Source organism: Bos grunniens, chromosome X (genome assembly GCF_055505025.1).
Source record: "Bos grunniens cultivar Pamir isolate PY7600 chromosome X, Bosgru_T2T1.0, whole genome shotgun sequence".
NCBI lineage: Eukaryota > Metazoa > Chordata > Mammalia > Artiodactyla > Bovidae > Bos > Bos grunniens.
The window spans coordinates 35,394,248-35,419,268 of record NC_141194.1 but is presented as its reverse complement, the minus strand read 5'-3'; the positions used below and the strand labels follow the sequence as shown (position 1 = coordinate 35,419,268).

Here is a 25,021-nt window from a genome sequence, read left to right as displayed (position 1 = left end):
AGGATATGTTTTGCCTTAAACTCTGTACCAATGATTATATAACAACAACATATCCTGTTCAAGGACATGTTTCTTGTCATCTTAAACTGTATGTTGTGAGAGTGGGTCTGATAAGACCTTTACAACCTTGAGACATTCTTTTGATTTACTGTAATAACCAACTGAAAAAGTATATAGCTCCCTTGCTGAGACTAGAGAGGGGGGCACTCTCCGACCCCCTTCTGATGTCTATGTTAGAAGCTTTCTCTGTCTTTTTTCACCGTAATAAAACTTCTATCACACAAGAACTCTGAGTGATCAAGCCTGTCCCTGATCCTGAAGCTAAACTCTCTTCTTCAGAGATCATGAATCCGACATCAATCACTGTAAGCTATAACAATTATGTAATGATTTAGTGATCCATGCTCAGTTGCATCCAACTCTTTGTGACCCAATGGACTGTAGCCTGCCAGGCTCCTCTGCCCATGGGATTTCCCAGGCAAGAAAAACTGGAGTGGGTTGCCATTTCCTGCTCCAGGAAATGGCTCTCCTCAAGCCAAGGATCAAAAACGCATCTCTTGTGTCTCTATACTTCCCTAATCAGTATTTGTGGAGAAGGAAATGGTAACCCATTCCAGCATTCTTGCCAGGGGAAATCTCATGGATAGAGGAACCTGGCAGGCTATAGTCCATGGGGTTGCAAAGAGTCAGACATGACTGAGTAACTAAACACACACACACACACACACACACACACACACACAATCTGTATTTGTTCCTATTTCATTGAAACAGAAAAATTTTTTTATAAAAGAAAGGAAAAAGAAAACTTAGATAGCTACAATTTAATTAACATCTATTTGACTATTAGTGACCCCGAACTTATTTTTAGTCATTGTTTGGCCATCTGTACTTTCTCTTTTGTGAACTGCAGTTCATACTTCTTTCAATATATTGCAAAGAAACAGAAAACAAAGATGCTGATATCAGACATACAGTAGTCTGGCTTTGTTAGCAAATAACTGTTTTGATGTGTAAGTTAATTTTTCTGAACTGCAATCTCCTTGATTCAATAAGAATAACACCTAAAACATGGAGTTGTTGTATCAAATGAAATAAATTAATAAGATTCAGAATGCTGATATAAATGACTAGAGTAAAAATAAGGTCATGAACCTACTTATATTTAAATGTCAGTAGTAGTTACTGATTGTAGCCATTATTTTTAAATTAATTAAGATAATCTGTATTTTATCATATTTACAATAATTATGAAGATTATTTTTTTTCAATTAAAAATATTTTAAGCAAAGTCATAGCTTGTGAGCTTTAGATTTTTAAGCAACTTCATTATTTCTTATGCCTTATAATTTTTTCCTATTCATCAATATTCAAATGGGATGACTAATATATACGCACTCTATAATACATTTTCACAGAATTGTCAGCTTTGCAAAGACGGAATTATTTTTCATAAGTGTAAGCAAATTTAGCACACTAGGTGATTTTAATTTTCCAAAATCTTTGACTTACACACTTATGTATTAAGTGATGTGACATTCAATATTCAAAATCTCAGAGATAACATTTTTTTACAAGTTGTATTCATGCATTATGGAATGAAAAAGTGAAGATGTGATGACTATACATAAAGGTTATATTATCTGTATTTTTCTGTCAATGTACTAAAACAACTTGTGAAAATTTTTAACTTGTATATTTCATTTTCATTAAATATGTATTAAGACAATAAGACATATAGTTATCATCTCTGAAATGTGACAGCATATAGAATGACAGAATATAAAGGCAGAAATCCCATACCTTTTGTGTGAGTCACACCACTAATCTTGAAGGCAGAAGTCTCCTCCATGAAGCTGTCCCAGATTTGAGCCATGACAAGACGCTTGGGCTTTTCCTCACCTAATCAAAATATAAAGAGATGATAGACTTCAATGTCACATTCAAGAGGACAAAAACCAGTGGAGACTGAAATAGAATCAAAATTTCCTTTTAATGGGAAATTTTCAGATCATTTTTCAAGGTATGTTTAAGATTAGATTTAAATGACATTTCTGAAGCAGATATTCATCACTATTAATGGTTTTCTCTATAGTATTCAAAAATCAACTTATAAACCCAACTCATAAATTCTTAGAATTTTCATTTAAACTATTCAAATTAAAAGATACTAAAGAGATCATGTTTGAGTCCACCATCTAAAAATAGATTATAGTAGTTAATAATTACACATGCATAAATACACACTTTTGCAATGTTAATAATTTAAACTAACCACTACAAAAATCAATTAATTATTCAAAATGTGCTTATGGGTTATATAATAAGTACTTGCTTTTAGTGCTACCATGTATAAAAAGTACAAGTCTTTGTCGGCACTTACATTTATAATCATAAACATATTGAACTAGATGTCAGCTGGTAAGAAGGGGATTTTTGTAACATACAGTAAAATTGTATACATATTTACCATTTTGCCCATCAATACTACTTGTAGAAATACATCTTAAATATACAAAGATGTTATTTGTATAGCAAAATGCATGGGGCATATTTGTATAGCAAATTATTTGAAATAATGAAAATATTTATGTACTAGAGACTAGTTGTATATAATCAATAATGTAGCAAAAAAAAAAAAAAAAAAAAACCTGAGTACTAAAAGTCATAAAAATCTATGGGAAAGATGTCCATTAACCATTTTATTAGGATTTCAGACATGGGCAAAGTTAGCAAGGTGTAAAAGAAATCATACGGTATTCTACCTTTGTGTAAGAGGATGAAACAGAACCATGTGTGTATATATGCATTTATCCAAATATCTCATTTTTGCAGACATAAACACAGTATGGATAAATCAGAATCAAATGATGATGGCCATCTATACAGTTGATTCAGAAATTGGTAGATGGTTGAATTACAGGAATGGTATTTCTTTAGGTAGAACATTTTATATAGATGACTTTTGAATAATATATGTTTCACAAATTCAAAAATAAATTTAGAAAGTTTGAAAAAGCAAACCTAAATTGAATTAAAATTAGAATTTAAGAAATCCTAATTAGAAATTAAGAAACTCATCTTTACATAAATTTACAACAAAACTATACAGAGTAAAAAATTAAATACTGTGGCCATTTCATTGGCATATAATTGCTTGTAGTAAATCTCTTATGATCTTTGTCATATAAGTTAGCTATTTTTATTCTTTTTGTCAGTCATGTTTCTATATGGCCCTTCAATAATTCAGGCCAAATTATGATGCCAAGTCACCAAGGAATATGAGTACAAGAAGATATGCATATGGCAGCTAGAAAAAAAAAAGAGTCCACAGAAGAAAGGGTGAGGGAGTTAGGACAGAGAGATTCCATCATTAAGAAAAGGAAAGGAAGAATCTTTTCATAAAGTAATGAAGAAAGTGGAAGAGAGGAAGATATTAGAGGTCAGCATCTTCCTTGGTCTCCAGTCTCTTCAGGTTGAAGGAAGAAGGGGGAGAACTTTTAAGTCTAAACATTCTCCCAGGACATGGTGAGTTTACATTAAAGACTTTTAAATTAATTTTTAAAAAGAGAATACATTTTTAATTATCAAGCTTACTATTTTTTCTTGTCATATAGGAGAAAAAAAATTTAGAACAATGAAATAAAATTAAGAAATTAATTTTATTATAATGCTAAAATTTTGATCCAATATGTTTTTATAACACTCATAGTGATACAACTGCCCTCAAAATTCCATACCCTGGAAAGTTCCATTAATCAGCCTTGTGTATTCCCACACCAGGAATTGTAAGCCTGACAACTGGTACAAAGTTTACAAACACATATTTTCTTGGTGCCTACCTTAATTTATGGTTCCCAATCCAAGCCAAATATAATATCTTTTTTTATTTGAATTTTGTGAGCTGTATCTTCTTTTCCCTCCAGATATTTATTTCAACCCACTGTGCCACTCTTCAAATCTCTTACTATATCTCTTTTCCTCAGCAGATAAAAATCGTGTCCGAATCTTCGCGACCCCATGGACTGCAGCCTACCAGGCTCCTCCGCCCATGGGATTTTCCAGGCAAGAGTACTGGAGTGGGGTGCCATTGCCTTCTCCCAAATATAAAGCTAATTGCTCTTAATCCCAAAGTGCCTCTACCACCTACATTTTTATCTACATTCACATTTGTTTTAACATACCATCATCTGTTCAAAGGTAGAAACATACTTCCTGTTCAAGGCTCTTCTTTCTACCTCAACCCTGATCCCAGTTACCTCTGAGCTTTGGCCCATCAGTTAAACCCTACCAGCTTTACATCTTTTTAACTTTTGCTCAACCCTGGCTTCTTGCTTCTGCTTATACATATGCTTAAGTCTCTTCCGTATTAAAATGCTGACTTCCTTGAGCCTGCAATCAAGTTTTATTAAACAGCATGTCTCTTCTCATTATAGTTGAAGTATCAATAAGGACATTTTACATGAAATGACATTATGTTCTTAATTTTTCTTAATTACTTCATACCAAGAGCAGGAAGAGATGATCAGGAAAGATGAGAATTCTAACAGGTAAATGACAGTGTTCAGCTTCAGCATGAATTGAAAAAAAAAAATAGTAAACATACAATGAAGATAAGATACAATTTTCCCACAATCAGATTGACAGAAGTTAAGGAGAATGCTGATACTCAGGGCTTCCAAGGCTCAAGAAAATATACTGTAATATACTCATGATGACAGCATGAATTCCAACAGTGTAACCATTCTGTAGAGTAAACTGGTTATTTATATCATAAGCCCTAACATTTGTGTTCCTATTAGCCGTGAAATTGAACTTTATAAAAATGGATCATTGTAGTAGTAGTAGCTTTAGCAGACATGGCAATAATAGTTGAAAAGTTAAAATTATTAAAGTCCATTATTAGATTTAAAATGTGTTTCATAAAACACACAGTATAATAGTTAATCTTTATTTCAGACTCATATTATTTGGTCATTTAACAAAGTGATCAAGCACTTCACAAAACTGAATTAAAAAAATACATCTTCAAAATGATATAAAAAGAGGAACAAGCTTGGTTGGAGCCAAAATTTAATCTGATTATGCTATTTATATGGAAAATAGGCAAAGGAAACAAAATTATAACACTAGAATTTTTATAAAGTTTTGAAGAAGCATTGATATATTTGAGTAATATCATGAAAATCATAAAAATTTACTATTAATAATTTACATATTTGGGTTTCCAGATAAAATTAGGAGAATTTGACTTGGTATACAGATTCCTAATTTCTGATTCTTGCTCCATCATTTTAGAGCTGTGATTTTGGCCATGATATTGCATTTCTTACACCTTATGTTTTCTTTTTAAAAAATGATGCTGTTGAGCTAATGGATCTCTACAACGTGTCTACTATCTCTAAAATGCTTAGATTCAATGATAGAATAAGTGTGATAGAATAATAATTACAAAATAACATATGAAAGGTAAAAGGAAAACAACTTACCAGTTAGTAAGATATCGATGAAAACATCTTCTTTGGTGGGATTTTGGAAAGGTATAGGAATACATGTCTGAAGATGAAGGTATGCAGTTACTTTTTGTATTTCGTGAGGCTGGGGGAACAGTCCTATTCCGGAGATGAGGAATATCCATTCACTAAACTGTTTAAAGATAGACATACATAACATATATGTCGTAATTACCTATTTTTTATTTGTAACACTTAATAAATAAAGAACACATAAAAATTTTGGCAGAAAAAAAGTATTTTGTTAATATTTAACAAGCATCATTTTATCTTTCCTTACTTTTCCAAATTCCTTTTGATTTTGCTGAAAAATCAATGTTTTTATACTGAAAAAAAGGCCAAAGACCAGTATTCAAGTATTAAACATATTTCAATACATATAGGTTATTGATAACAATATATAAAAGAAATCTTAATGAAAACCATGCATTTCTGTTCAAGGTTTTTAAAAAAATCAATTTGTCTAACAAAATGTGTACTAAACATTGTATGAAGCTTCCAAAACATTAGAATTTCAAATGAATTTTAGATAGTTATCACATTAAAGAAAAGAAGGTGAGGCATAGACTGAAGTCTCATTAAAAAGAAGTGAGAACAACTTGTGTGCGTGCTTGTGTTCTCAGTTGGTCAGTCGTGTCCAACTCTTTGTAAGCCTGCCAGACTTGTCTGTTCATAGCACTTTCCAGGCAAGAATACTGGAGTGGGTTGCCATTTCTTCCTCCAGGGGATCTTCTTGACCCAGGGATTGAACCTGCATCTCCTGCACTGGCAGCTGGATTCTTTATGACTGCGATTGTCATATTACTTATTCCCATTATCTAGTACAGCCTATGTTTTCTTATCACATGAAATGAAAGAATGGCTCAAAATTATGCGAAGGAGACTGAAAGTGGCCACTGTTTTCATTGGCATTTCATAAACCTCTGTTTGAAAATGTTACCCTTGTATTCATTTAGAATAAAAGTCCCTTAAGACTCTGTTTTGCACTAAACACTTTACTAATGTTACTGACGAGTGAAGAGGTCATTAAATAAAAACTGACTAACAAGAAGAACTAAAGAGCCTCTTGATGAAAGTGAAAGAGGAGAATGAAAAAGTTGGCTTAACGCTCAACATTCAGAAAACTAAGATCATGGCATCCGGTCCCATCACTTCATGGCAAATAGATGGGGAAACAGTGGCTGATTTTATTTTTTGGGGCTCCAAAATCACTGCAGATGGTGACTGCAGCCATGAAATTAAAAGACGTTTACTCCCTGGAAGGAAAGTTATGACCAACCTAGACAGCATATTAAAAAGCAGAGACATTATTTTGCTAACAAAGGTCCATCTAGTCAAGGCTATGGTTTTTCCAGTGGTCATGTATGGATCTGAGAGTTGGACTGTGAAGAAAGCTGAGCACTGAAGAATTGATGCTTTTGAACCATGGTGTTGGAGAAGACTCTTCAGAGTCTTGTGGACTGCAAGGAGATCCAACCAGTCCATCCTGAAGGAGATCAGTCCTGGGTGTTCATTGGAAGGACTGATGCTGAAGCTGAAACTCCAGTACTTTGGCTACCTGATGCAAAGAGCTGATTCATTGGAAAAGACCCTGATGCTGGGAAAGATTGAGGGCAGGAGGAGAAGGGGATGACAGAGGATGAGATGGTTGGAAGGCATCACCAACTCCATGGACATGGGTTTGGGTGGATTCCGGGAGTTGGTGATGGACAGGGAGGCCTGGCGTGCTGTGGTTCATGGGGTCACAAAGAGTCAGACATGACTGAACGACTGAACTGAAACTGACTAACAATGTCCTAGTTTATCACCTCTAAAACCACAGAGATGTTTTCAAGCTTAAGTTCCAATAAAAAGAGGGAAACTTACTTTATGATTCTTTCCAAGTAGGATGGGTGGTGACAGCAAATCCATAAAATGCTGTCTTAGTTCAGTTCAGTTCAGTCGCTCAGTCGTGTCCGACTCTTCGCGACCCCATGAATCGCAGCACGCCAGGCCTCCCTGTCCATCACCAACTCCCGGAGTTCACTCAGACTCACATCCATCGAGTCAGTGATGCCATCCTGCCATCTCATCCTCTGTTGTCCCCTTCTCCTCCTGCCCCCAATCCCTCCCAGCATTAGAGTCTTTTCCAATGAGTCAACTCTTCACATGAGGTGGCCAAAGTACTGGAGTTTCAGCTTCAGCATCAGTCCTTCCAAAGAAATCCCAGGGCTGATATCCTTCAGAATGGACTGGTTGGATCTCCTTGCAGTCCAAGGGACTCTCAAGAATCTTCTCCAACACCACAGTTCAAAAGCATCAATTCTTCGGCACTCAGCCTTCTTCACAGTCCAACTCTCACATCCATACATGACCACAGGAAAAACCATAGCCTTGACTAGACGGACCTTTGTTGGCAAAGTAATATCTCTGCTTTTGAATATGCTATCTGGTTGGTCATAACTTTCCTTCCAAGGAGTAAGCGTCTTTTAATTTCATGGCTGCAGTCACCATCTGCAGTGATTTTGGAGCCCAGAAAAATAGTCTGACACTGTTTCCACTGTTTCCCCATCTATTTCCCATGAAGTGATGGGGCCGGATGCCATGATCTTTGTTTTCTGAATGTTGAGCTTTAAGCCAACTTTTTCACTCTCCACGTTCACTTTCATCAAGCGGTCTTAGTAGTGAGGATTAAAAGCAAGTTTTATCTGCATATGTCTTCAAGTGCCTGTATTACTTTTATTTAGAAATTCTATGAGCATACGTTCACTGTATTTTCACTTATGATGCCTGAGCTTGATCATACACAATTGATTGACTAGAATCAAGTATCAGGGTTCAGTTACATTAACAACTGTTTTATGTAAATTATTTCTTGGCTGTTTTATAAAACAAATCATGGATGACAGAAATTGGCTTACTTTAAACAATTGGAAATGCGCTAAACTACAAAAACAGAAGATCATGTTTTCATGTTTCACCAAGTAGTCTGGAATACTGAGCTTTTAAGTTAAACCACGCCCCACCATTCTTGGACATTAATCACTAACAATCACCCTGCTAAGTCGCTTCAGTCGTATCCGACTCTGTGTGACCCCATAGATGGCAGCCCACCAGGCTCCCCCATTCCTGGGATTCTCCAGGCAAGAACTCTGGAGTGGGTTGCCATTTCCTTCTCCAATGCATGAAAGTGAAAAGTGAAAGTGAAGTCGCTCAGTCGTGTCCGACTCGTAGTGACCCCATGACTGCAGCCCACCAGGCTCCTCCATCCATGGGATTTTCCAGGCAAAAGTACTGGAGTGGGGTGTCATTGCCTTCTCCGAAAAATGAAACAAGTGTAATTAAAAGACAGTAGATCTGGCTCACACACTGAGTAGAGCTCAAGGGCATCTGAGCTTGCTAAGAATCAAGAGAGTTTTCCATAGACACAGGCTGCAAGGACCAGACTCATGCTGGGTAATAAAATCACTTTGATTTGATCTTTTTTTCCTTCATTTCCACTATTCTGACCTTTAGATGCAGGAAGTCACACAATCAAATATAAATAAGTAATGGAAACTATTTGAAAATAAAAATGAAATGACTGAAAACCAAGAGAAAAATCTCAGAACATAATGTTTGATATCAAAGAGAAGGCCTGTTTATCATATTTGCTGCTTACTATTGTTCCTCTTATCTTGTCATGCAGTAACACAATCTCTTTGGAACACTCTGGAAGCATATTTTGAGTTTATGATATTAACAGTTGTGATGCCCTAACCAAATTAATCTCAGGATTCAAAATCCACACAAACAACTTTAGCCTAAAGTTAGATTTTTTTTTTTTATAATGCAGAGTTCTTCACATGGATCCAAACTGGAAACAAATGAAATAAATTATAATCCATGGCCATTTCCTTAAGTTCAGCAAAGAACCATTTTCAGAAATAGTTACAAGCACTAACAGAATAGATTTTTGATTAATCAGCTATTTAGTTGTGTGTGTTAGTTCAAATATATTCATCAGTGAAATCAAGAGAGGAACAAAAATCTATGTGAGTTTTTCCTTAGTGGTTAATGTAATTGCAAACTCACAGACTTAGAAAAGTAACCCTAAAATTTTATTTTTAAAACATTTTATTTTTATGTCTACATATTCATCATATATACTGCATTTTCAGAAAGTTTGTTAAATCAATACTTTAGGATGAAACAGTTTTGCCTGAAAAAATTGTCAGTGAGTGTTAGTTGCTCAGTCGTGTCTGACTCTTCACAACCCCACAGACTGTAGTCTGCCAGGCTCCTCTGTCCATGGAATTCTCCAGACAAGAATACTGGTGTGGGTTGCCATTTCCTCCTCCAGGGGATCTTCCTGACCCAAGGATTGAACCTGGGCCTCCTGTATTGCAGGCAGATTCTTTAACGTCTGAGCCAACAGGGAAGCCCCAAAATGTCAACTAGACGAATTAAGAGGAAGCCCTCAATGATTCAGAGATGAAAAAGGACAAAAAAAAAAAAAAAATTAAAGGCAAAAAACTAAAAAGAAAAGGCAGGAAAAATCACAAGGGTTAGGGTAATACATTGAAAAGGTTGACATGGTCTGGACTCTAGGTAAAAGGTTGACATTGATTTAAGTCTCAGTTCAGTTCAGTCACTCAGTCGTGTCAGACTCTTGTGACCCCATTGACTGCAGCATGCCAGGCCTCCCTGTACATCATCAAGTTTGGGTTTACTCCAACTCATGTCCATTGAGTCAGTGATGCCATCCAACCATGTCATCCTCTGTCGTCCCTTTCTCCTTCCACCTTCAATCTCTCCCAGCATCAGGGTCTTTTCAAATGAGTCAGTTAGATTTAAGTCTAACCAGAGATGAAACCTTGGAAATTTGCTACAGCTTGGAAGGATAGGCTGAGAATAACTGAAAGCAAGGCCCAGTGTTAAAGTGATTGACAAAAAGGTTTGAGTTGATTACTTGTTTGAGTTCTTTTCTGTCTGATAAAGAATTGTGACTTTGACCTCTAGGCTAGGATTTTCTAAAGCTATCAAGATGAAGAACTCATCATTGCCCTGCTGATGTGCCAGACTACCTTGAGTAGATATAAGTTCCACCAGAAATGCAAGCAACTAAATTATCTCCAAGAATGAAGATGAAAGGGCTGATGCTGCTATGAAGCCATGAGCTAAAAGATAAGCCATGTTAAAATTATTTTTGTGAAATAAAATCTCTCTACTATACCTTCTATTCTGTATAAGAAGGATTACTGTTTATTTTCTTTAATATTTTTGATTCAATGGGACTTCCCTGGCAGTCCAGTGGTTAAGACTCCATGCTCCCAATGCAGAGGGCATGGGTTTGATCCCTGGTTGGGTAACTAAGATCCTGTATGGTGCCCAGGAAACAGAAAACATATATATGAAAATATATATATATATATACAAATATATATATATATATTTTGAGAGTCAAGCATAATCCATTGTATTGCTTCAGGTCATGTAGTAGTCAGTAATCATATAAACAATTTAATAGCCTCAAAAACTTTTTTCTAAATTACACATTTTGGGGGGAAAAGAAGGCACTTGGGCTTCCCTTACAGATCAGCTGGTAAAGAATCCACCTGTAATGCGGGAGACCTGGGTTTCCCTGGGTTGAGAAGATCCCCTGGTGAAGGGAAAGGCTACCCACTCCAGTATTCTGGTCACAAAGAGTCGGACACGACTGAGTGACTTTCCCTTTCACTTTCTTTTGAGTTACATACTAGCCTTTCACTGACATGGAGACCTCTGCATTATATCTGATTTCACTCCCTCCCAGATTACAGGATTTTCTAAGTTCCTTGGATATAAAGCAAACCCTTCCACTTACTTTACTCCCCCATCAACACTTGAAGAAGTAAAAAATAATAATAAACGTATAAATACTGTAAAATTCTCACTGGCAGTAACAGTTATGACTTGGCAGTGTGCCTGTAGCTATAAAAATAGTTATGAAGATGGGCTGAGGCAAGATGTCCTAGGTTCAACCACCGACTGAGCCATAAAATGGGGTTGACCATACTTTTACCATAAGGACTCTGGTGACAATGAATTGAAATAATTCTTAGAATGGTATGTAGCAAGTTTAGAAATGGTTAAAAAATAAACTACTGTTTTTAAAAATTATTATTATTCAGATGAAAATAGAGTGGGAAAAAACATACTACTTGCAAGATTTAGATTTCATACAATTTTATATTTAAGTTCATGAAAACTTGAGTAATAAAATCCAAGTCAGAAAATTAACATAAATGCTAGCAATTTGGCATTTACATTTGTACCTACATTTTAAATCTGGGTTTATATTCTCTTTCATTCAAGTGATCTAAGAATTTAAAGATGCCATCTTAAATGCCTGTGCATACATAATGTATACTATATTTTCAAAAGTTCATTTAAATAATAATTTACAATAAAGTTATTTTGCTTGCAAAGATGTCAAATGGATAAATTAGATTTACATATTTATTAACTTTAAAATTTAATTAACCTGTCCTGGTCTAAGAATACGCTATCATACCTGAGCACAGTGAAAGATGACAGAAGTCTGATGACTAGCTCTTCCAAGAGCAGAAGGACGAAAGTGAATAGGTACGTCTCTGGTTGAGTTAGGAGGTATGATCAGCTGTGTGAATTAAGAAACAAGAAAGGGAAACAAAAATCAATACTTTTGCTTGAATCGGCATCTTTGTGTGCTAGATATATGCCAGGTAGATGCTTGTGTGGTTAACATGTTGCCTTGTACACATTAACCATTTTCAGCATGGTTGCTTGGCAAATATTGGTGAAACAGCCCAAGATACTAAACAGTGTTCAGTAATGCATATACCACGTTCTTCCTCAAGACAATGACTACATTGATCTGTAAAAGAAAATCAGGATTAAGCTTTTAAGCTGAGTTGGAATCCCCAATAACGGAAATGTGCATTTTATTTAAGAACCCATTGCTTATTGTCCATTTCAAGAACCATGTCGAACTATTGGGAATCTAACTTGTAGCCTTGGTGAGGTCAAAAGAAATGAATTCAGTCTAAATGCAGAGGTAAGATATTCTTCTTTAGTGCACAATGAAGTATCCTCTTTGTCCTCTCACATAGATCCTCAAGGTGTGACCTACTGGAATAACTTGAGTCTGAATTGTATTAGTATATGAGTTACTGCTTCAGAGACTGTAAAAGAAGCTAAAAATTCTATCATAATAGAATGAGGACTTGAAGATCTTAAGTAATCAAAAAACTACACTGTGAATAATGTAACATTTACTATCAACACTTATAGAATGACTGAATGAATGTTATATGTTTGAAAAGTAAGTAAATTATTTTTTCACTAATATAGTTTGCCAGATAACTTTTGAAAAAGGAAACCTGCAGTTTATCAATGTCTTTCAATCATCATAGGATATAGCATTTACTGTTTAATAAACTCTGAGAATAACCATGAACAAACATACAAACTTACTTTTAGAACAGAGTTAATTTGTTGCAGTTGTTCAGTTGTTAAGTCGTGTCGGATTCTTTGCGACTCCATGAACTGCAGCATGCCAGACTTCCCTGTCCTTCACTTCTCCCAGAGTTTGCTCAAATTCATGCACACTGAGTTGGTGCTGCTATCTAACCATCTCATTCTCTGCCACCCTCTTCTCCTTTTGCCCTCAATCTATCCCAGCATCAGGGTCTTTTCCAATGAGTCGGCTCTTCACATCAAGTGGCCAAAGTATTGCAGCTTCAGATTCAGCATCAGTCCTTCCAATGAATATTCAGGGTTGATTTCCTTTAGGATGGACTGGTTTGATCTCCTTACTATCCAGTGGACTCTCAAGAGTCTTCTCCAGCATCATAATTCAAAAGCATCAATTCTTTGGCGCTCAGCCTTCTTTATGGGCCAACTCTCACATCCACACATGACTACTGGAAAAACCACAGCTTTGACTAGACAGACCTTTGTCAGAAAAGTTATGTCTTTGTGTTTTAATACACTATTAAGGGCTACCCTGGTAGCTCAGTTGGTAAAGAATCTGCCTGCAATGCAGGAAACCCTAGTTCGATTCCTAGGTTGGGAAGATTCCCTGGAGAAGGGATAGGCTACTCATTTCAGTATTCTTGGTCTTCCCTGTGGCTCAGCTGGTAAAGAATCTGCCTGCAACATGGGAGACCGGGGTTCGATTCCTGGGTTGGGAAGATCCCCTGAAGAAGGGAACAGCTACCCACTCCAGTATTCTGGCCTGGGGAATTCCATGGGGTTGCAAAGAGTCGGACATGACTGAGTGACTTTCACTTTCACTTTTCTGATTTGTCATAGCTCTCCTTCCAAGGAGCAAGCATCTTTTAATTTCATGGCTGCATGAATTAACAGAGCTAATTACTTCCTTATTATATATATGTGTGGTTTATCTACAGCAAATTTTTTTTTTTAATTTCAGGCTGGATCTTCCTCTGATATTTCAAATGTGTTGATGCTATCAGTTAATGCACATTTAAGGAGTTTAATTTCAGAATCGAATTGAGTAAAAAAAATTAGAAAAGTTGCATTTTACATGTTCTTTCAATTTAGCAAATGTGACAAAAGGATTTCTCTCCCTCCTCCCTATATATACATAAAAGAAATCATCAATTTCATTGTAAAAGTATATAATACTACATTAATTGAGATTTTAAACTCTAGTTCTACCACTTACTAATCATGTAGTTTAAATACTTTGACCTCTCTGGCCTCAAATTCCATTTGTATATGTCAGAGGCAAGTGGTAAAAATTGAGGTTGTGCATACAACAAACCAATAACTCAATTCCTTTATTTCCACAGAAAATTTATTGAAAAATTCATCTCCCCTGGTTTCAAGGAAAAGATAAACACTGTTGGATGGAATTTAACTGCAGCAAACCTACTTGTTTAGTGTAATGGGATACATATATACATAATATGCTAAATATAGCAGCTTTCTGACACTTAAAAACATTTCTTTACAAGCAAAAACATTTTATTACATGTGTCATTAGGAGAACCAATTCCAATCTTTGAGTTTACACTAGATCCTAGCTCAAGAGGGAAAGATATTCTTCCAACAGTTAGGTAAAATGAAATTTGGATCAGATACTAGATGATGGAGACTACAGTGCTCTTAAGAAACATAATCTGAAGTATTTACTGTTAAAATAGTATCTACAATTTACTTTTAAATTGAATAGGAAGAAATGTAAGAGAGAAAAGAGAGGGAAAAGATTAAACAAATTGTTAATATAAAAACCAAGATAGAAGGTTTAAGTCTGTGCACTGTATTATTCTACTTCTGCATCTTTTTGATATTTTTCATAATATATAGATGGAAGAAAGTAAGTTTTTAATATAATTATTTTACTTGATAATCTATGTTTACTTATTGAAGCATTTATGGATAATCATCAGTATTTAAAAATCCTCACCTATGTAAACATGAATCTTATACAACAATAACAGGAATAAAATCATACATATATATCTATATATGTATATAAAGTTATATATACATTAAAAACTGTATAGATATATAATATACTTTCTATTTATTATCATTACCATTAATGTGTGCTCCTATTGATTCTATAACATATAATACTTTAATTATAGATTTATTTTTGAGTTATTGTCTAATATTAAGATTAATTGCATATTCAGTGCTCAATACTATTTGATAAATGTATGAAAGAATGAATGGACTAAAAAGCCATAGCTGGACATGTTAAAGTTGAGACGATCTTTTTCATTATGCGATGTAAGGGGGTATCTGTAATATAACACATTTGTTTTCCCTTGAAACACAGTTTACACTCTCTGTAAAAGTAGTTATACAAAGAATATGAATACAACACTGTCTAATGAGTGTTTTCAGTTCTATGTAAACTATAGCCTGCCTGACCATCATATTCTGCTTAATTTATGGACAATATGGTGTTAAGCAATACAAACACACACATACATTTTAAAATAATTTCCCTAAGATTACACCATATACACCAATTTCAGCAATGTAATACTTAGCAATATCTGATTTGACACACCATGGCAATTAAGAACTAATTTCATATTATGGTATTAACTGGTAACCAGTGAGTAACAAGAGACAAGTATTAAAGTATAAACAGAGAAATCACAATTGTAGATTTGTTAAATAATTGTCAAACAGCAAACAATAAAATCCTTTATCTAAATACCATATCTACTTAATAGGGTTTCTTAATTTACTCTATGGTCCCCTGAAGAAAGTAATCTGTTGCAACTATCATTTTGAAATTTACTTGAAAACATGGTTTTGTCTTTCACTATATATATTTGGTATGGTATGTTTTGGAATGGAGAGGGCAATGGCACCCCACTCCAGTACTCTTGCCTGGAGAATCCCATGGACGGAGGAGCCTGGTGGGCCGCTGTCTATGGGGTCGCTCAGAGTCAGACACAACTGAGCGACTTCACTTTCACTTTTCAATTTCATGCATTGGAGAAGGAAATGGCAACCCACTCCAGTATTTTTGCCTGGAGAATCCCAGGGACGGGGGAGCCTGGTGGGCTGCCGTCTAAGGAGTCGCACAGAGTCGGACACGACTGAAGCGACTTAGCAGCAGCAGAATGCTTTGGAAATACAGACAGGGATGCTGATTCTTCAGCTCTTGTTTTGTTATCTGGGGGAAGATAGAGGGATGTAGACCCAGTGAATGGCTCCAGTCTCTTATCAGGAACCAAGGATGAGAAAATGAGGCAGAGAAAGGAGAGGGAAGCAAAGCTGTCAGCACTGTCTGTGGGGAGGGAGTGGTGGGTAGGAACTAAGGAAAAGCTAAAAAGAACTGCTCCCCCTGGGATTTATATAGACTAATCATATTAGTCAAAATCATATCAGTAAAATTCACAATTTTGGTGGGGACACTAATAGCTGGGGAGACTGTGCATGAGTGCCATGAGTGGAGGCAGGATGTGTATGGGAAATTGCGGTACCTTCTATCTAATTTTGCTGTGGACCTAACCTTCTCTAGTGCTCCAAAATCACTGCAGATGGTGACTGCAGCCATGAAATTAAAAGACGCTTACTCCTTGGAAGAAAGGTTATGACCAACCTAGATGGCATATTGAAAAGCAGAGATATTATTTTGCCAACAAAGGTCCATCTAGTCAAGGTTATGGTTTTTCCAGTGGTCATGTATGGATGTGAGAGTTGGACTGTGAAGAAGGCTGAGCACTGAAGAATTGATGCTTTTGAACTGTGGTGTTGGAGAAGACTCTTGAGAGTCTCTTGGACTGCAAGGAGATCCAACCAGTCCGTTCTGAAGGAGATCAGCCCTGGGTGTTCTTTGGAAGGAATGATGCTAAAGCTTAAACTCCAGTACTTTGGCCACCTCATGCGAAGAGTTGACTCACTGGACAAAACTCTGATGCTGGGAGGGATTGGGGGCAGGAGGAGAAGGGGACGACAGAGGATGAGATGGCTGGATGGAATCACTGACTTGATGGACGTGAGTTTGAGTGAACTCTGGGAGATGGTGATGGACAGGGAGGACTGGCGTGCTGCGATTCATGGGGTCGCAAAGAGTCGGACACGACTGAGCGACTGAAGTGAACTGAACTGAACTGAACCTTCTCTAAAAAAATTAAGTTTCTTTAAAAAAAAGAAAGAAAAAAGAGAAAAAAAAAAGAGCACTCTAATTAAAATCAAGGGAAAAGAAAGTCATATTACTTAGGTAACTATAGAAAAAGCTGGTTACCAAAATGGTCAGAAATAAAGCACAACCAATTTATTTAGAGATCAGTGACAATGAGCATGAATCTAGCCTATACATTATAATTTCAAAAATTTATATGAACATGATACTGATTTCATTGATAAGTTAAAATTGGTGATATATATACATATATATATATATCACCAATGTTATATTTAAAAAAATAGCATCTGCAATTCAATTGCTAATGCCCCATGGTGTGCCAAAATCAGAACTGCAAAATGTTCTAGTAGTGGTAGGTTACTCAGCTTTCTGAATATACTTACTGGTATTCTCTTAATCTCCAGGACAAAATTTTCAGTATTACTGTTTGTTGCATGCAACTCTAAGGTTTCATGTGTAGGATTATCTAAAGAAATCATCTCAGTGACAACCCTGGAAGGAAAAACAAAGCTAGTGAACTTGTTCATAAAATGTTCAATAATAATTTCACACACTTGATGACTATTATGGGTTGAAGTGTATTCATCTAAAAGATCAAATTCTAACACCCAAATTCTGAGATGTGATTTATGCTCCAAAGCTCTCCAAAGGATCAGACAGTGTCTGGGATTTTACCTGTAATCACTGCCTTGCTTAGCTTCTTCCCTTTGCTTATTCTGTTTCCCCCATTCTCTTACTAATATTTCTTACTGGGAACATACCTCCTTAATAAGTCACTTGCTCTGAACTGAGCTGAACTACCCTTATGTATCAGCACTTGCTTATTCTGTTTCCCCCATTCTCTTACTAATATTTCTTACTGGGAACATACCTCCTTAATAAGTCACTTGCTCTGAACTGAACTGAACTACCCTTATGTATCAGCACTAAACTTGACGTCAGACATGTAATAGGAACTCAGTCCCCTAAATATAAATGGTCATATTTCATGGTATTAACCAAATGATCGAGTATTCTCAGTTGCCCATTGTTTACCCTCTTGCTTTGCCTTGAGCAAACTCGAGTCAGCCTTCTATCTTTTCGATAGGCCACTGAACTCTGCTTGTCCCCAAGCCTGAGCAAGTACCAAAAAAGTGGAATCTGTCTCCCTTCTGAGATTCTTCTGGGAATTAACTGACCACATAAAAACCCTTTTTCCTATCAGTCCCTACCGGTCATTTCCCCTTCCTGTCTAGCTTTCCCTCCAAAGATTCTGGTTATCTTTGCTTGCTCCTCCTTTAGCCTGTTAAAGAAAAAAGCTTGTTCTGTTTGATACTGAGTAGCTTGTAGATTTCTGAGAGGAAACTATTCTCTGAATTGCAATAGTCCCCTGACAACTATTTTAACAGTTCCTTTTCCTCCCTTGCAATAATCACTTTGAACAAAAGCGTCTCCTTCCTAATACGTCTCCTTCCTGATACGTTTTTCTTTTCACACAAGTTTTCCACAGGATAGTTTAAGTAGCAAACTTCCCTAGAGAAGAAAAACAATTACTAAAACAAAATATATGTTTGTCCTATTTAAAAAGAGTAACTGCAGTATAATAATATCTATTAAAAAGAACTTACTTTCCAAGGTCACAATATATTTCTTTCATTATGGTTGCTTCTGGAATGTCGGTAGTTATTTTCAGTAAATACCAAAACTCTAGACCCAAATCAGGCTGAAAAATAATGCTGGTGGAAAGAAAAATAAAAAAAAATCTTGTCAGCAGATCTAGTTTGTATGCAAAATAAATTTGGCAGAGAAAATAAATCCCAAATAGGTGGTTCCAAATATAACATTTGACAATCATTCTGTGACACATTCTACTCTTGTTTTAGATTTTTTTTTTTCCTTTTTGGTGAGAAAATCACTTCTTATTCAAGAAAAAGTATTATCATGAATATCTGTCTAATAAATGCCTGTTGAATCAATGTAAAATGCTTAAGCATAGGTGATTCGATTATCTTACAGTAGCTAGAACAAGTAGAGTCCTGTGTTTGAACTGTGATTAAATCAGATGTAGTTGATTTTCACATGAAGACTATCAAGTGACATGCAGCTCTGGAAAGCTGCCTTTATCATCAGCATGTGTTCTCCTCTGGGGAGACAAAGAGCATGTGACAGTCTAAAAATAAAACTGGGCCAGTATTCCAACTCTATCATCTTTTATCTGTACAGCCTTGAACAAGTCACCTAACTTGTCGAACTTCAATTTCACCATTTATAAAATGGGAACACTCATTCCTACCTCTTATGGTTACTCTGGGAATTTTAGGTGTGTATGTGTGTAAAATATATGCTCTAGCAATGATAACAGAGAGAGCAGGCAGTAAGTATCAGACCAAAGTATGACTTTTAAATGACGGTTTAGCTGACCAACTCCAAGATTCAGTCTGTGCTCACAATACCTCTACAGTCACACTGGGGAGAGGAGACAGGCCCACATTCCTAATGATAATCTAGCAAAATAGTGTCTTCTATATACATTATGACCTTAATTTACATGCTTTACATTATAAAAATGTTTATCCTTTACAATTTTGCAAATACGTTTATTTCTTCATCATTCATTAAAATAAGAATTATTCTAACTCTGAAAGAGTATATAAATTAGCAAAAAGCTAGTAATGGAATGCATTGTACACACCAATAATAAGTTAAGTACAATCTTTAAAACTGTAACAATTGGATGTTACTGTTGAAACAAAGAAATTTTACCATAAGGTGAGTTAATTATGAGTATAGAGGCTATGTGTTTCTGTGTGTGTGAAAACAGTGCAAAGAAAGTTTCTCATAATTATGCCATAAGAACACTTGCCATTGCACTGCTAATATGTGTATGTTTGTGATTTGCATTTAATTGAGAATATATAAATGAATTTTTATTAAGAATACTGAAAGTTTAACCCCTAGTCCTTATGGAATCATGTTCATTTGGCTCAATTTTTATACCCAGAAAAATATGGTTAACAAAAAGTGAGGTGAAAGAGAGTATATAGGGGGCAATTTAGGCATTATTAAACTTGATATTCCAATAAATAATATCTTTGCACTAAAGAAAACAATGGTCACTCTAAATTAGTATATTTTAGCAATGAATGATATTAAACAAAATTAAAACTATGAGCAAGTGTAATCTGAATGATTATACTATGCAAAGAAATAATTTGAAAGGTTAATTTCAAGGGATAAACAATAAGTATAATGCCACATTCAAACCATACCTTTCTTCTATAAAGCCTGTACGTGCTGGAGAATAATATATGATACAGCTGATAAAATCTAGTGGAAATAGGTCAAGTTCATCGACTCCACTAAAGGCAGCACTTGAGAAGAGCACATCGAAGTGAATAATTTTCTCTTCTGGATTAAAGAGAGGTACTTCAATATAAAAACTCTCCTAGAATTACAAAAGAAATATGTAATTAGCTCTAACCTTCAGCATAGAGTCTTTGTCCTATGGAAAACCAAGAAATGTTTATACATTAGGCCATTGTTTTATATTTTTCTCTTTAGTCCACTAATGAATGTACCTCACCCTTTTAATCTCTTATGTATTTTCTTTGCTTAGCCTTGGTAAATTATAAAATTATTGTTTTCAAAAACAAATAGTCTAAGAGATCCACCTAGCTAAATACTCAGGAAACTTCAAAATTAAATACAATTAAAGTATATTTTTCATCAGTACAATTATTATTATGAAGTCTGTATGTCAATGTTTCCTCTAGCTGTGGAATCAGGCTTTAGCATCTTAAGAATCATCTGTAGACATTACTGAAATATGGATTACTGGCCCCCTTCCTCAAAGATCCTGATTCAGTAGATCTGGGATGGGGCTAAAAAAATCAAATTATGCTGATGACATGACTACCTTCCCATTTAGAGGCCTTCCTTCTGTCTAGTTTTTCTGGTTCTGGCTCCCAAGTGTGCCTGGAAGGCACACTTTACATTCCAAGACATTTCCTGATTCTCATTCTGATCCATTTTGGCTAATGACATATCTTTGTCTAAAAATTTTATTTAAGCGTAGTTGATTTACAATGCTGTGTTAATTTTTGCTATATGGCAAAGTGAGTCAGTTATACATATATTCTTCTTCATATTCTTTTCCATATAGTTTAGTTTAACACAAGATATTGAATATAGTTCCCTGCGCTATACAGTAGGACTTCGTTGTTCATCCATCCTATATATAATAATAGTTTGTACCTGTTAACCCCAGTTGCCATGTCTCCCCTCCCCCCGACTTGGCAACCACAAGTCTGCTCTCTATGTAATGACGTTTATCTTATCCCATTACAGCTGTGATCTCCACTACAGTAAAAGCCATTAATTGAAGCAAATGTGTCAAAGGTGATTAAACAGGCAGGGCATAACTCAATGTTAACAAAAAGCCAATTGTCTATAATGATTTAACCTAATTAAATGGAGAATGTTGGACATTTTAGCCATAATTTAAAGCTCGATAATGGGTGTTCTTTGGCACATGGAGCTATTTTGAAATTTATCAAATCACATTATAGGACATGGTGGGGACAGGTGGTGATGGGGAGAGAGTTATTCACACAACGTATCTTCAAGATAGCCATTACTGCTTTGTCCATGGAACAGCATTTTCTTGATTACCTCTGTATAAATAAATGAGTGGATAAATATTATATTTTCGGGGAACAGAAATAGCATTTAGTGTGGTAAACATAATCTGTCGAGGAAAGATGGAAATCAAGGATATATATATATATATAAGTTTATAATTACTAGATGAAAGTAGATATCATTTACTACAAATCAGACTTAATCATAAATGCAATGGAAAATGGTCATTTACAATAGTTTCTGGAGATATTAGAATCATGGATTCCTAAAATAAATGGCCATTAAACTCCTACAGTAAAATATCCATGCTCATAATTATAAACAAGGAAGAAATAAAGTATAACATGCAAAAAACTCAACAGTGGCATTATGTCACAAATTATACTATTTCCTAGGCAACCTGACATACTTGTAAGACTGTTACAAAACACAGCCTCCTAGAAAGTTCTGAGGGTCAAGCAAATCAACAACTAACCCAAAGTAATATGCCATGATAACAAATCCCAACCACCATATAATAGCCTAGACACTCTGCCAAGGTCTTTAGACAGAAAATTGAAATAAGGCATTTTGGACTAGATATTTATCCTGGTCTATTACTCAGATATTTTTCAGAGAAAGTGTCACTGTAAGACAATGATACAGCTTCTTCAAAGAAGTAAAAATGCTAAGATCTAACTCCATTTTATATTACTATTGGCTCATATACACATGCCACTGGGAAAAAAAAAGTTTCACAAAACAGTCCCTACTCTTACCACTTGTGACTTCTATGATATATTCTTTCCTATCCTACTTTATCCTATCCTATCCTAGTCATCTTTTCTAAAAAATAAAAAAATAATAATAATGCTTATTTTAACCGAGTCACATTTCAAGACCTGTACACTGAAAAACTCTAGTCTAAAGAGGGAAAAATAGTACTGGGATGTGTGATTGCTTTATGTCTTATCACATGTAAACTATTAACACAAAATAAAGCAAAATCAGTTTAAATCTACTGTTGTCTCTCTGAATTGCAAGCCATAGAACAGAAACTTTGTGTTAGAAATCTGTTATGACATTCTACACAGTTGGCCAAACTTCTTAGGAAATGCGAAATGAAAGTTGCTTAGTTGTGTCCAACTCTTTGTGATCCTATCAGTCCATGGAATTCTCCAGGTCAGAATAATGGAATGGGTAGCCTTTCCCTTCTCCAGGGGATCTTTCCAACTCAGCAATAGAACCTGGGTCTCCAGCACTGTAGGCAGATTCTTTACCAGCTGAGCCACAATGGAAGCCCAAGAGTGGGTAGCCTATCCATTCTCCAGGGAATCTTCCCGACCCAGGAATTGAACTGGAGTCTCCTGCATTGCAGGCAGATTCTTTACCAACTGAGCTATGGATGGCAGTTAAGTGGCACCTCTATCACAGTTCCTCCTTGACACATTCATGGCAAGTATCATCACTTGACCATTTCACTCTTATCCAGTAGGTCTGGATACCCCTCAAAATCCTTCACAGAGGAGCCTTGCAGAAAGCAATCACCAATTGCTTAGAGCCACCAGCACTGAGTAGCACTGCAATCTCTGGAGAACCCCACAACCAAACTCTTTGTTGTCTTGAAAACAGCAACAAACTCAATAGAAAAAGATAGCTCATTATAGTAAAAAAAAAAAAAAAAAGAAGAAGATGACGGAAGTTTCCAATTAATTGTTTTGTACTCCAAGTATGGTAAAATAGGTCAAATTTAACAATACTATAAAAAACTTTCTAATTTTCATTATGGTATGAATATTATTTTCTTCAAAGTTTAAACAGATAAAGAGCCACAAATGATACATTTCATACATGGTATCATATAAGTAATTTCTAATAAATATCCATCTGCCAAAATACTGTCAACATTAATCTGGAAGGTGAAAGAGGAGAGTGAAAAGGCTGGTTTAAAATTCAACATTCAAAAAACTAAGACCATGGCATGTGGTCCCATCACTTCATGGCAAATAGAGGAGGAAAAAGTGGAAACAGTGGCAGATTTTATTTTCTTGGGCTTCAAAATCACTGTGGATGGTGACTGCAGCCATGAAATTCAAAGACACTTGCTCCTTAGAAGAAAAGCTATGATAAACCTAGACAGCATATTCAAAAGCAGAGACATCACTTTGCTGACAAAAGTCCATCTTGTCAAAGCTATGGTTTTTCCAGTAGTCATATATGGATGCGAGAGTTGGACCATAAAGAAGGTTGAGCAATGAAGCCTTGAAGCTTTCAAATTGTGGTGCTGGAGAAGACTCTTGAGAGTCCCTTGAACATCAAGGAGATCAAACCAGTCAATCCTAAAGGGAAACAAACCTGAATATTCATTGGAAATACTGATGCTGAAGATGAAGCTCTAATACTTTGGCCACCTGGTGTGAAGAGTCAACTCACTGGAAAAGACCCTGATGCTGGAAAAGATTGAGGGCAGGAGGAGAAAGGTGACAGGAGATGAGATGGTTGGGTGGCATCACTGACTCAGTGGACATGGGTTTGAGCAGACTCTGGGAGATGGTGAAGGACAGGGAAGTCTGCCGTGCTGCAGTTGGGTCGCAAAGAGTCAGACCCGACTTAGTGACTGAACAACAACAAATTTCCCAACAACATTTCTTAAGATGGTTCTAATCACAAATCATCTCTTTACCATTTCTGTCCAAGATCCAGCCTAATAATCTCTTTCCTGTTCCTGGAGTGCCTGAGCTCCTCCTTGGTAGGTCCCTTTCCACCAAGCTCATTCTGCCCCAAGGGCTTATATATTTGTTAATCTCTCTACCTGGTTGCACTGCTTCAGTCTTTGTGCCATCCTCAATGAAACCCTGGGCTATTTTTGTTTGGAGAATTATCACTGTCTAAATTCATCTTGTCCATCTAAATTCATCTTGTTCATTTATTGTCATGGTAATGGGTTCACCTGATGAACTAAACTTAGTGGAGTATAATCTGAAAACAGTTTCTCTCTCCCATTACTGCTCTCCAAACCAGGCGAGAGTTCCCTTTCCAGATCATTGTTGTTATCTTAGGATGGTCCCCAATGCTGGAGAGTTTCATTGTTAGATAGGCAAAGAAGTACAAAATCAATCAACACTTACATCCCATATCCAATGAATATTTTTCCTGATTTCTCTACCTGGCACCTCGTCCCTACTCCTGGGGCTTTCTGGTGATTTTTCAGACTGCTTGTGAAGAAAAAGGTACACATGATGTGTTCTTTTCAACTGCCTGCTCTGACTTCCTCTCCTCCTGTAAT

At 35.9% G+C, this 25,021-nt stretch overlaps 1 protein-coding gene across 2 annotated transcripts in view; it reads right to left on the bottom strand.

Annotated features, from left to right (window-relative positions):
• Positions 1-25,021, bottom strand: part of CFAP47 (cilia and flagella associated protein 47) — a 507,751-nt gene that overhangs the window by 104,438 nt on the left and 378,292 nt on the right. For both annotated transcript variants that reach the window (XM_086387631.1, XM_086387632.1), the window contains 6 exons: positions 20,385-20,560; positions 18,744-18,851; positions 17,520-17,628; positions 12,028-12,132; positions 5,490-5,646; positions 1,804-1,902 (listed from right to left, as the gene is read on the bottom strand). In XM_086387631.1, the coding sequence (XP_086243757.1) occupies positions 1,804-1,902; positions 5,490-5,646; positions 12,028-12,132; positions 17,520-17,628; positions 18,744-18,851; positions 20,385-20,560 (754 nt within the window). The remainder of the gene's footprint in view (positions 1-1,803; positions 1,903-5,489; positions 5,647-12,027; positions 12,133-17,519; positions 17,629-18,743; positions 18,852-20,384; positions 20,561-25,021) is intronic.